The sequence below is a fragment of the Phallusia mammillata genome, chromosome 4, assembly GCF_965637545.1.
Source record: "Phallusia mammillata chromosome 4, kaPhaMamm4.hap1.1, whole genome shotgun sequence".
Lineage (NCBI taxonomy): Eukaryota > Metazoa > Chordata > Ascidiacea > Phlebobranchia > Ascidiidae > Phallusia > Phallusia mammillata.
Window position 1 is genome coordinate 11,329,579 of NC_137255.1, and position 13,075 is coordinate 11,342,653.

At 35.7% G+C, this 13,075-nt stretch overlaps 1 protein-coding gene across 3 annotated transcripts in view; it reads right to left on the bottom strand.

The window, feature by feature from the left end:
• The window catches only part of LOC145223083 (coiled-coil domain-containing protein 66-like), a 33,825-nt gene that overhangs the window by 8,669 nt on the left and 12,081 nt on the right, over positions 1-13,075 (bottom strand). For all 3 annotated transcript variants that reach the window (XM_080089401.1, XM_080089400.1, XM_080089402.1), the window contains exons 3-15: positions 12,688-12,842; positions 12,576-12,624; positions 11,845-11,980; positions 11,346-11,477; positions 10,994-11,062; positions 9,421-9,568; positions 6,035-6,196; positions 5,638-5,795; positions 5,449-5,528; positions 5,266-5,388; positions 4,121-4,208; positions 3,742-3,870; positions 1,313-1,429 (exon numbers count right to left, since the gene is read on the bottom strand). In XM_080089401.1, the coding sequence (XP_079945527.1) occupies positions 1,313-1,429; positions 3,742-3,870; positions 4,121-4,208; positions 5,266-5,388; positions 5,449-5,528; positions 5,638-5,795; positions 6,035-6,196; positions 9,421-9,568; positions 10,994-11,062; positions 11,346-11,477; positions 11,845-11,980; positions 12,576-12,624; positions 12,688-12,842 (1,546 nt within the window). The remainder of the gene's footprint in view (positions 1-1,312; positions 1,430-3,741; positions 3,871-4,120; positions 4,209-5,265; positions 5,389-5,448; positions 5,529-5,637; positions 5,796-6,034; positions 6,197-9,420; positions 9,569-10,993; positions 11,063-11,345; positions 11,478-11,844; positions 11,981-12,575; positions 12,625-12,687; positions 12,843-13,075) is intronic.

Consider the following 13,075-nt stretch of genomic DNA (forward strand, 5'->3'; position numbering starts at 1 on the left):
ATACAATTTAACAGATTTTAAATGGGGTTTTAAAAAGACCATATCTTGGCGCCCATATAAAAATCGCCTCATGGGCTAAGTTTGAGAAGACGGCACTAGGGCATGTAAACCATGCGGCGGCCTACAGTGGGAAAAGTTTGGTTAATACAATTGGACATCCATTTCAGAGTAATGAAGCGTTTATACTTCAAACAATACGTTCGAAATCAGCGCCGACATAATTCCAATGCATTAATTTACAATTGTTTGCAAGTTAAAACTTTGCTGCCAGATTATGCTGCGCCCCCCTTGCGAACCCTTCACGCCCCCCTAGGGGGGCGCGCCCCCCAGTTTAAGAACCCCTGTTGTAGATAATCCATTTCAATAGATAACAATGAGTAAGTTTGGTATTGTGAAGACAAACACAGTGATTGGTACTGTGCATATTTAAATATGCTATATGGAGTAAAAACTATGTAAATTAAAACACTCATTTTAGGGGGCTAGTAGGATAACTAATGGAGGTTCAACACACACAAACTTAAAACTAGGAAACCACAATGACTCAATCAATAGTACTGCAAAATTTCAGTCCAATCTGCCAACGTTTAAAATTTCAACCACTAGAGGTGTTTTGTTTCTGACTCCAAAGGGCTGTTAACAACCCCCGAACTGCAATGGCGCAATAACGATAATTGGCATACTTTACAAGCTATCCAAATTTTAGCCAATTCTGACATTGTTTACAAACTCACCCCTTTTAGGGGGCTAGCGGGGTAAATACTAGGGTTATCCAGACAAACAAAGTGGGATGCACATCTACATAACTATATCTACCATCTGTATAAGTTTCAGCCACATCCATCAAGCATTTGATGGCAAACGAGTCAGACAAACTTCGGGGGAAAAACCATTTTAGGGGCTAGCGGGGTAAATACTGGGGTTATCAACAAAAACAAAGTGGGATGTACATCTACATAACTACATCTACCATCTGTGAAAATTTCAGCCGAATCCATCAAACATTTGATAGAAAAACGAGTCAGACAAACTTCGGGGGGAAATACCCATTTTAGGGGGCTAGCGGGGTAAATACTGGGGTTATCAACAAAAACAAAGTGGGATGCACATCTACATAACTACATCTACCATCTGTGTAAAGCATTTGATGGAAAAACGAGTCGGACAAACTTTGGAGAGAAGAAAAATAAAGAAAAAACAAACAAACATTTTGAGTAAAATCAATATGTGTCCCCTTCAGGGAAGGGGACCCATAATTTTAGCAATGCAATCATACCACAATATTTTTTTTTAAAGTTTTTAAAAAAAATACTTTTTGCCAGTAATCCTCTTGTTTGGTTGGTTAAGAGCTTGTTGGTTTAACAGCTCAGCCTCTCTTGCTTTCATTCTTTGATGGTGTAGTTTTTTCCACTTCTCCCCATTGGAATATCTAAAATCACACCAAGTTTTGTTTGTCAGTGCTTAACACTTTCAGTGCGGTTGACGTAAATCTACGTCAAAAGACGTTTTGAGCAGAGTGCGGCTTGACGTTAATTAATGCGAGTGCCCGTTAATGTATGAAGAGACCAAACAGCCCACGCCATAAATGCACGATCGGTGCGTGTCTAGGGCGACGCTTGGCGGGCATTAAACTTGATTATGTGAATGGAGTCTTGTTTCATAACAATGTAACAAAACCGACTAACGAATGCTTGAGAGAGTTATATTGTATAATGGTTGGCAAAAGTTTAAAGTAACTAGAAGAGTGGCTTTCTGATATACTTCCATTTTATATATTCTATACGATATTTACCAATTAACTATACACATCATTTGATCTACACATATGATTGTTTTTGTAAACAAAAACTGATGGGTCCCCACACGCGCGTTTGTGCGGATTTACAGTAAACAAATGTTGCGGTGATTTTTACATTCTTAAGGACAAATTTTTAGAAAGCATTAACGCAACAATAAAAAAAAATTGTTCGTATTCTTTTTGCACTATTATTGTCATGTAATTACAAAATTAAAAAAACGTAACAAAGACTTAAATCTAATCTCTTGCTTTGACCCAGATATAGTCCTCCAAGGTCGGGTTTTGAACACAATTTTTTTAGAAAGCTGTAACAGTTGTGTTACAGACACTTTAAATTAAAAAGCAATTTGCTACAAGTGTATACATAACAAATTGTTTTTCATTTAACTTTGTTTCGCAAAACGAGTACCATTGACCAGTAGTAACCTCTCAGGGTGCACACGCCAAACGACTGTTTGACCTTTTGACGCCGTTTTTAATAGCACGCCGTCATTCGTGTTCAACAATACTGTTAAGCCTAATTTATACATGCCTTGAGTATTGACTCCTTAATTGATTGTCAAAAAAACGCTACGTTATGAAGAAAGTTCTGAGCTGTGTTTGTAATACCGACTAGTTGACGTTAAGTAACCCGTGATCATGCGGCAGCCAACCTGACAACGAGCATTTAAAAAAACATTTATTTGGCAAAACTCAAGTTAATTTTTTCATCTTAACTTTTATTAACAAAGTTTTTCTTGACATATACAAAACCGAAGCACGGTTATTAGGTTTAAATCACGTCATAGGTGTAAAACCTTCGCCAAAACTGAAAATGTGAGTGACCACTTAATAAAACGACATAGCATTGCTGTGCAAAACAGCTGATTTCTAATCACTGAAACGACGTCTCGTAAAACGTCTGTCCGACGTCAAGCTGAGCCCTCCCGCTATCGTAAACCAGTGAGTTACTCTCTTGGTACTTCTGCCTACAGTGTCTTTCTTGACCAAACGGGCGTTAGACACATTTATGTTTCGGGGGCCTATGGGTGAACCTCTGGGTCATACGGGGTCAAAATTCACATGGACCATCTTTAGACCAATATCTGCAATGTGTGTAAATTTGAAAAAGTTTGAACCATTCTTTCTTGACCAAAACGTGGGAACAATAGCCGCGCTACAAATTTCACGTTTTGGGGTGCTGTGGGTGAACCGGGGGATCAAACGGGGTCAAAATTTACATGGACCATCTTTAGACCAATATCTTTAATGTGTGTAAATTTGAAAAAGTTTGAACCATTCTTTCTTGACCAAAACAAGGGAACAAATCTGCGTTAGAAAGAAAAAAAGAAAAAAGAAAAAAAGAAAAAAAGAAAAAAAAAATACGGACAAAAACAATATGTGTCCCCTTCAGGGAAGGGGACCCATAATTATTGTGTACATAAGACTTTATTGTGCATAAGTTGTAACGCTACTTTCATTGTAATTCGTTATTGATGCTGTTGAGGCCTTGCAGCGTACAAGACAATGCAATTGTGCGCAATAATTAAACAAAAGCCCGCACTGAACGCATTTTTGGGTGATAGCTAGCCGCACTGAAAGTGTTACGCCGCTTCTTTCATGATATATAAAACTACAAAAGTGGCTTTCATGTATTTTCAGTTAATATATACTGCATCCTATTCAACTGGATATCACAAAATCATCTGTCAGACTTATGTACACATCTATTTTTAGAGGGTCCTCGCAATTACACAACAATAACATACAATGTGTTTATTCTAATTACAGAACAATAACAAAAATGTTAAAATGTGGTTCTGAAAGAAAATCTTGTGATTTCTAAATTCCTTATATTCAAAAAATGTTTTGTGTTGCATCCAGATTTGGTATTGACTTCTTCAGAACAGTTTGACTCATAATTTTGTTGATGTTTGTTGGCTAACATACTAAATTATACAAACCTTTGAGATGCTGGAATATACTGCTTTTTTTGGTGCCCAACGCCCCATTTGGGCTTTTTATTGTTTTCAATCTGACCTGAAGGTGGATCAGCATCAATGGGTTCTTCTAAGGTCTTTTTTGCATGTTTTCTTTTAGATAAGATAAAAAAAACTTTTGTTAAGTGAAGGCAGTGTATTGTTTAACATGTTTTGTAACACAGAAAACTATTGGTTGTTGTATCAACCCTGTATTCCCATTTATTACACCCTTAAAAATAAACAGAATATGCTATTAGCTGATGTTCACCTTCATATGAAAACTTAGTACTAAGTAAAAACAAACTAAGGATTATGTATGTCATGCAACAAAGTTACACAGCTGAGGTTTATGCAAACAAACCTTTCTAAGCCAAGACCTGGGGAGGTTCTGGATGAAAACTTTGTATTGTTTGCTCTTGAAGCATAAGTTGAATTAAAATCATCATTTTCTGCAACAATTGTGACTTTATAGCAATTACAGCAGGGTCAGTTCTATACAGTACTTAACAAAAAATGGGGTTAAGGTAAGTGATAAGCTTCAACATGACCCTTCAAATCACACCGTATAAAGTTCACTGGTATTTTCTAGTGAACTATCCTGGTATGACATTATTTTTATAGTTACAAAGATGCTATTGCAATGGATTCCAAAAATCCAATACACTCCACTCTTGGATTGTCTGTATACCCATTTTAAGGAAAACTAGAAAGGTGACTTTCCTATATATTGCAAGTTATATAGACTACATGTAAAATGATGGTTATTCCCATAAACCATTTGCCATACTTACAACACATGTACACTGCAGTTTAATTGTGTCCCTACCTTTACACAGCATTTAACAACACAATTGTTTCTGCAAGCAGAATTGAATAAGTTCTCACATAGGATTACATGCAAACTGGTGGTGTTAATTGGTTGCAATCATTTTCATGTTTGAAAAGACAAAAGATGGCATGTGGTAAACAAGCAAAATAACACCACAAAAATGATCTCTTTAACTGGGCTTCGGTGACACACATTGAAAAACATGAAACCACAGAAACTACTGTATATGACACAGAGTAGCAAAACCAACAACAAAAGTCATGTCTGCTACCCTCTGAGTGATAAAATTTCAGCACATTAAAAGTTGTCTTATTAAGATCTAAAGTACCTGAAAATGAATATTCGAGGTTGAAAGGCTAAAATTAGTGAATCTAACCAAAAGTAAAAAAAAGCTTTAAAACATTTTTTTAAGTACCAACCAAGAAAGTTTGAAACTTCTGGATGATGTACTTTAGTAGATATAGCCATTTTCAAAAAATTCACATTTGGGGGCCTGTTGGAGGTCCAAATTGGAGATCAACTTGGGGTAATTAACTCATATGTGTGTAAATTTGAAAAAGGTTGAAGCACTTTTCTTAACCACACAGGTGGAACAAACCAGTGTTAAACAGAAAAAATATGGACAAATACATGTCCCCATCAAAGAATAAAACCAAATAAAAAAAAACTGACAATACCAGTTTGAACAGCTGCTTCAGCAAATTCAAAGTTTCCAGATGATTGGGACAAAGAAATTTCCAACTTTATTTTACCATTACTTGTATTGGTTGTCACAGATACTGGCTGTTCTCTCTCATTATCTTAATAAAACAAGAAAAAATCAATAATAAAAACACAATATTAGTACGTTAGCACATTACATGACTCTGATTTTTCTGTAGAAGCAAATAAAATCGGTTTTGTTTTGTCTGGCAGTTGTTGTGTTGCTGGGAGCGATTTGCTAAAAACAAAAGTTTTTATTTATTCAGTACAATAAATTGTTTGGACACATTTTTTTAGAAATGGTGTGTAAAAAGAGAAAACACTGGAGGACATTGTAACAAACATACGTCGCAAGTAGGGTATTGTGAGTTTTTTCCAGTCTTGAGGTATCATGGCCATTGTCATGTAAAATGTGCTTTCGCCGCTCCAATTTATCCCTTAAAGCAAAAGCCTCTGCTTCCTGGATTTGTTGATAAAGTTTGCGAGTTTGCTGTTCCCGTTTCTCCTAAAATAGAAAATCAACATCAGACATATAAGAAATAGGGTTTCAGGAATTGAAGTTGAAGTCAAAAGTTTTTTTGTTATCAGTCGAATATCCAGTTTATTTATGAACAGAGTAATAACTTTAATCAACCTTAAAGATACTGCATAACTATAAGGATTCAAGTTACTACAAGTCAGACCGTATATCTCCCAGCTCTGTCAATAAATGCAACTATGAGTTTTATTATAAAAGATTCATACCTCTTTGACAAGTTGCTGATGTTTCTCTTTCTCATACTGCACTTGAAGTTTTATTCGATCTTCAGCCAAACGTTTTTCTTCCATTTCTTCTACTTGTCTTTGTGCTTTCTTTTCATCTTCTTTCAGCTTTCGTTTTTCATCCACTTGTTGATTGATAGCTCGCTGAAAACACCAAAAAATTAAAATGGCGGCACTGTCCAATAAAAAAAAACATATTTTTTTAGTTTGACCTTGCCAACAGCACTATTTTCAAGTTGCAAGGAACAAAAGGGCACCTAAACTATCTAACACAAGTTTGGGTTAAAGTTATTCTCAGAACACAAAAGTCAGTTTCCAAGATATTATGATGTGTCAAATCGATATTAGTGAAGTCAAGGTTATTTTTATGCCGCCCCCTTGGCAGCCCAGGGAATTAAAAAAATCTCACAGAAAATATCTGGCCCAAATTGTTTCTCTGCGCCAGTTTTTATCCTAAATATCTAATTACTGACACATTATTGGGAAAACTTTTGAACAAACTGTTTGTAGTTAGTAAAAAAGTATGAGTGAATTTGTCTCACTGCACTTGCTCCTTGTATTTCCTCAGTTCAATATAACTATTTGCAAATGCCAACAAGCGACCAATTCCTGTCTGTGGTGATAAATTTAAACAGCAGTAAGTGTTTCCTAAGTTGCTAGAACAATATTAATAGTTTCTTTCCTGGGATCCCTGACAATTTCAGCAAAAAATTTCATCCCGGGATTTTCTCTTTTATATTGGGTCCCATATCATCCACTGTCTTTTATAATCTTAGTTGTTTCCGAAAGCAGAAACTCATGGGTCCCCACACATTCAAAGTTGTAAATAATGCATTTCAAGAGATAACAATGAGACAGTTTGGCATTGTATCGTCAAACACAGTGATTGGTACTGTGCATAAACTAGAAGGGTGACTTAGCACATTTTGTCGTTGCATTTACACTGTAACCTATTTTAAAACATTAATATATTTCCTATGCTTATTTTGTATTGGGTCCCATATTAGCCATCGTCTTTTATAACCTTAGTCGTTTCTGCAGGCAGAAACTCATGGGTCCCCACACATGCAAAGTTGAAAATACATTTCATTTCAAGATTTCAAGAGATTTCAATGCATTTCAAGAGATAACCATGAGAAAGTCTGGTGTTTTAAGGTAAAACACAGTGATCGGCACTGGGCTTAAATAATAATACTATGAGAATACAAACTATAAAATTAGATTCACCCCAGATATTGTTTGAAGTATGTCCTATTTAACATACTTCTATTTAACGTGTTTAAAACTGACCCATTTTAGTGGGCTATTAGGTTAACTAATTGGGTTTGACACACAAACTAAAAAAATATAAAACCACAATGACTCAATAAATAGTACTAATTTTTGAGCCCAATCCGCCAATGTTTAAAATTTCGACCACTAGAGGTGTTTTGAGCAACAACCGTTAATGTTTCTGACGTCATAGGGCTGTTAACAACCCCCAAACTGTCATGGCGCTAAAACGTCCACCAAGCAACCCACAATGCCCCAATGAGTAACATACAACTGGTTGCCCTTGTAATACTATTGCTCCAAAGAAATGTTTAATTTGTGGTGCCCAGTAACATACAAATACGTTTTACACTTTGGGGGCTTGTGGGGTAAATGTTAGGACTACAGGGTTGAACACAACAATCGACACCTAAATGGCATACTATACAAGCTATCCAAATTTCAGCCAATTCTGACACTGTTTAAAAACTCACCCATTTTAGGGGGCTAGCAGGGTAAATACTGGGGTTATCAACAAAAACAAAGTGGTATGCACATCTACATAAATATATCTACCATCTGTGTAAATTACAGCCAAATCCATCAAACATTTGATGGAAAAACGAGTCGGACAAACTTCGGGTAAAAAACACCCATTTTAGGGGGCTAGCGGGGTAAATACTGGGGTTATCAACAAAAACAAAGTGGGATGCACATCTACATAACTATATATACCATCTGTGTAAATTACAGCCAAATCCATCAAACATTTGATGGAAAAACGAGTCGGACAAACTTCGGGGGGAAAATACCTATTTTAGGGGGCTAGCGGGGTAAATACTGGGGTTATCAACAAAAACAAAGTGGTATGCACATCTACATAACTATATCTACCATCTGTGTAAATTTCAGCCAAATCCATCAAACATTTGATGGAAAAACGAGTCGGACAAACTTTGGGAAGAAAAACAAACAAACAATTTGAGTAAAATCAATATGTGTCCCCTTCAGGGAAGGGGACCCATAATAAATATGCTATATGGAGTAAAGACTATTTAAATTCATTCCATTCATACATTTTTGAGGTTTTTCTATTTTATGACTATCTGAGAAAATATGTTAAATAGTGAGAAAATAGGCTGAAACACAACAATCAGCTCCTATTAATGGCAAATTGTACATCACTGTAGGAGTCTAGTGGAGTAAATGGTAGGTACTACAGAGTTTAACACAACAATCAACACCTACAAATGGTACACTCTCATACTATCCAAATTTCATTTAATTCATACATTGTTTAAAAAACTCACCCATTTTAGGGGGTCAGCGGGAACTGATGGGGTTTAACACCCAAAAGTATAAAATATGAAACCATGATGACCTAATTAACAGTCATGTAAAATTTTATCCAAATCGAACAATGTTTAAAATTCTAACCACTAGAGGTGTTATTAACAACATTCGTCAACGCTTCTGACGTCATAAGGCTGTTAATACCCCTCTGACTGACATGTGCAAAAACGTCCACCAAGTAATGCACAAACACAAGTACTGTCTGTACTGGTGCCTTTATAATACTATAACACCACAGAAATCTTTCGTTTGTGGTGCCGAGCAACATACAAAAACGTTTTACACTTTGGGGTCTAGCGGTGTAAATACTGGGGTTATCAAGTCAAACAAAGCAAATGGCACACCTGCATAAATATATCTACCATCTGTGAAAGTTTCATCCAAATTCACCAAAGATTTCATGCCAAAAGTGCATGGACAAACTTCACCGGAGAAAAAAGAAAAACTGAATGAAATCAAGATGCGTCCCCTTCAGGGAAGGGGACCCATAATTACCAACTCTTAGTTTGGAAAGTTTCTAAATAATCAGGACAAAGGGTCTGGCAAATAAGAGTTCCAGTTTGGGAAAGCCTGGATCAGGGCCTGATGTGAAAAAAGTTTGGTGACCCTGTACTAAAGGAATTAAATAGATTGTATATTCTTGCTAAAAACGTTAAAACTGGGAATTACCAATGAATAACTTTCAACTTACTTAGACAAATAGACACTAAAATATGTTTGTCACATAATTAAAACAGTACATAAACTTTGTGTTCAAGACAAACCCTATGTTCTTCCTGCTTCAACCTGCGCAGTTCCATTGCTTCAATTTCTGCAGGATCTAGCAATGATGTCATTGTTCTTAAATGAGTTAAGCGCTCAGGTGATTCTTCTTTTGTTGATAATAAACTTTCTTGTTTCTCAACGAGTGGTCTAAAACAAGTCTGAACAGTAAATACTTTTTTGTGTACTAGCAGAATTAAAATTAAATTAACTATGATGGATTTATCATAGAAGTGTGACATCAGAGCAGCATGTTTTAAATCTATTTGGGACTAAGCCTATTTAGTCAAGTGGTGTTTACATGATTACTGCAGCAGGGAGAAAAAAAGTATGTTTAAACTAGAAAGGTGGCTTTCCTATACATTTTGTTTTAAATAAATAGAAAAGCATTAACCAAAACTTAAAAAGGTTTCATTCTTTATCTTTTTACATCCATATATATACTCTTTTCACATCATTATATTGTCATAAATAAACAAAACTAGTAAAAACAGATGGTAAAAATATGTTCAACTCTCGAATTTAATCTCTAATAGTTTTGACCTCGATAAGGCCATTTTAAAACTAGTTCAACTTTTTAGCCCTAACAGTATTCATGAAACAAAAAATTAAGAAGCCATTTTGCAGCAAAGGTTTATTTGGCAAATTGTTCTTCACTTGTTAGCAAAATGTATACTATTGATCTGTAGTAACCACTCATCGTGCAAAACCAGAATGACCGTTAATGACCTTTTCATATGTTTTCAATAACATGCAGTCCTTATTGTTGAACAATAGTGTTTTGCCTATATGTATAACTCATGCATTGTTTCTCAAATTGATTTGTCAAAAATAAAGAAGCTAATGTGTGACAATTTTTTTTGCTTAATGATGTTTTACCATACCTACGAGTTGACCTTTAGTGACCTCTTGACATGTGGCAGCCAAGCTTTCGAAAAAGTCTCGTTCATCATTGGACCTTTATGTTATTTAACAATAATTAACAACGTTTGTCTGATTTATACAAAACCTAAGTATTGTTTATAGAGTTGTAATCACTATGGTATAAAACCCTCGTTCAAATTGAAAATGCGCATGCTAACAGAATAAAACATGTAGCATTGTTGTGCAAAAACAGCTCATTTCTAATCACCAAAAGGAATGCCCAGTAAAATGTCTGTACATGCGTGAAACACAAACCTCCTGCTCTGCTTTTAATTGTCACAATTGTGAAGCATTGAATCACTCCGTTGGGCTTCTGTGCTATATAGGACTGCAAAGGTAACATCTCGACTGATCAGGCTAAAATTTGAAACAACAACCGGACTACAAACAGCTGTTTAAAATTTCAGTGCATTATGGCTCGTATTTTTGAACTGAAAGACTGGCAAAACTAAAATAGGTGAATTTGACCGAAAGTTATTAAATCCTTGACTTGATTCGACTTGATCATTATATTCAAGACAGATAAAGCTTTTTGTCAAATATTTGTTTAGCGCTGTCATGTTGTAAGCTCATACTGAACAGTGTGCATATTAAATGATAAGAAAACAACAAATTGTATGGCAGTCTTTATAGTCAACAAAAAAATCTTACAATGTAAGTTCCTGTGCACTTTCAGCGTTCGTATCAGTATGTTGAGTCAAGTCAAATTCTGTTGGTTTCCTGTGAAATATTCTTAATATTAATTGTTATTTGATTCATTGCCATACTAGGTAGGTGGGTACTGCCTAACTATGTCATGCTCATGACCAATGGCCATTAAGCGGCCTACTTTATGTAAGTCTGATAAAAAGTGTTTTACTTGATGTTTTAACTTTATTACTTCACTTAGTTTAACTTTACTTAGTTTTTCCCATCAGGTTCATCTGGGTTGGATCATAACCCACATGATTCCTCTAACCACTCTCCCAAAATAAAAAAACCAATCCCCTACAGATTTCAATACCTGTTTGGTGTAAATGTATCGAAATGTTTAGTCCAATCAGATTGGTCAGTACTGCTGCTTGGAGAAATTCTTCTTACATTTGTTTCTTTTTTGTTTTTTGCATCAAGTTGCTGGTCCAGTTCTTGCTTCCAACTAAAAGCAGCCAAAATGCAGTAACGAGATATAAAAAGAAGTCTATGCCTCCACATCCTTATACACAATTATTATGTTTATCAAATGAAAAACCCTGGTCCTAGAGTAGACCAACGTCTGGCTCAACCCTTGACAATAAAATGCATATTTGGTTTAGTTTTAGAGCCCAGGGAGTGAGCCCTGGATGATCTGAGGTCACACTTTGGGAGGATCTTCAGGCAACTAACAACTGTGTGTGTAAATTCAAATAAGTTGGAAGCACTCTTCCTTTACCAAATGGGTTGATAACAGCATTAAACAGAAAAAAGAAAGAAAAATATGGATGAAAACAGTATGTGTCCAATTCAGAAAAGGCACCCATAATTACCGTTGTTGTTCTGTCTTTTTTTTAGCACTGTATGCATGGTCTCGTGGTGTAAATTCCCCCAGGAAAAAAGAAGATCTCATTGCAGCTGGTAAGGATTGGTTTCTCAGATGAAGAGGTTCAGTGATTGTTGCAGTATCTAATGAACAGCTCGAACTTATGGGTTGGCTTTACTAAATATGGCCATTTTAAATCTACCAACCTACTGTAACATTTTGTACATACACTATATCTTTTGCCATATTTGCATTAGATAGTGATAAACTCAAACTGCAAATTGACATTTAGAATACATAATAATGTAAAAATTAACATTATTACAGCATAAGCCTTGTTTAGACTTGCTCTGGTGTAGCAAACTTGTTGCATGCATCGTATTAAATAAAAAAGAATTTCGCATCGCTTGCCTTGCACATTCTTGAAGTAAACTGACTGCTTGTTCAATAAAAGAAAAAATGAAACAAACAAATGTCGGGAATGCACGGACACAACTATGGTACTAGGGAACGCTATTTTATAATGGCTGCCACACCAAAGATTTTAAAGGGGAAGGTGCGCCAACCCTGCCACCCAGAGAATTGATGCCTATGATGTCACTAACTAGGTCAAGGGGCAAATAAGACAAAAATATTGAAAATTTTGCCTTAATCAGAATGGGTGTCTGCAAGTGTAACCCAGTTCTATGCTTTGTTTACTTGATGTTTAATTGGATCAGAACAATAATCCTATCTCACTTTCAGTTTTTCTTTTTTCCCTTGAATGATCTGGTTTATTCATTGATTTCTGCCAACAAAAATTAATCACGTTACCATGATGTGTGATCAAAACAGCATTGTTAACAATTACCTCTTTATTTGTTCTAACTTGCTCGTTCAGTTCTTCAAGCCACTTTTGTCTGCTTGTTTCCAGCTTGGACTTTTGTTGATCTCTCATTCCAAATCCTAATATTGTTCCTGGATTGACCTCTTGCTTTTCATCTGTCACACTCACCGACTTTGTTTCTGATCAAATAAAATAATGTTAAAATTTTTATGTTATATTTGTGCCAAAAATGCCTTTTAAGGACTGAACTCATTGATTTTATTACTGTTTTTTGCTGGCGGCCACTTATAAAAAAAGTAAGAACAAAATTCCACAATTATGGGTCTTCTACCCTTAAAGCAGGGGTTCCCCGGTGCCTTCGAAAACTGAAGGTGCGCTAGGTGCGCTTGGTCCGCTAGGTACTTCGCTTGGT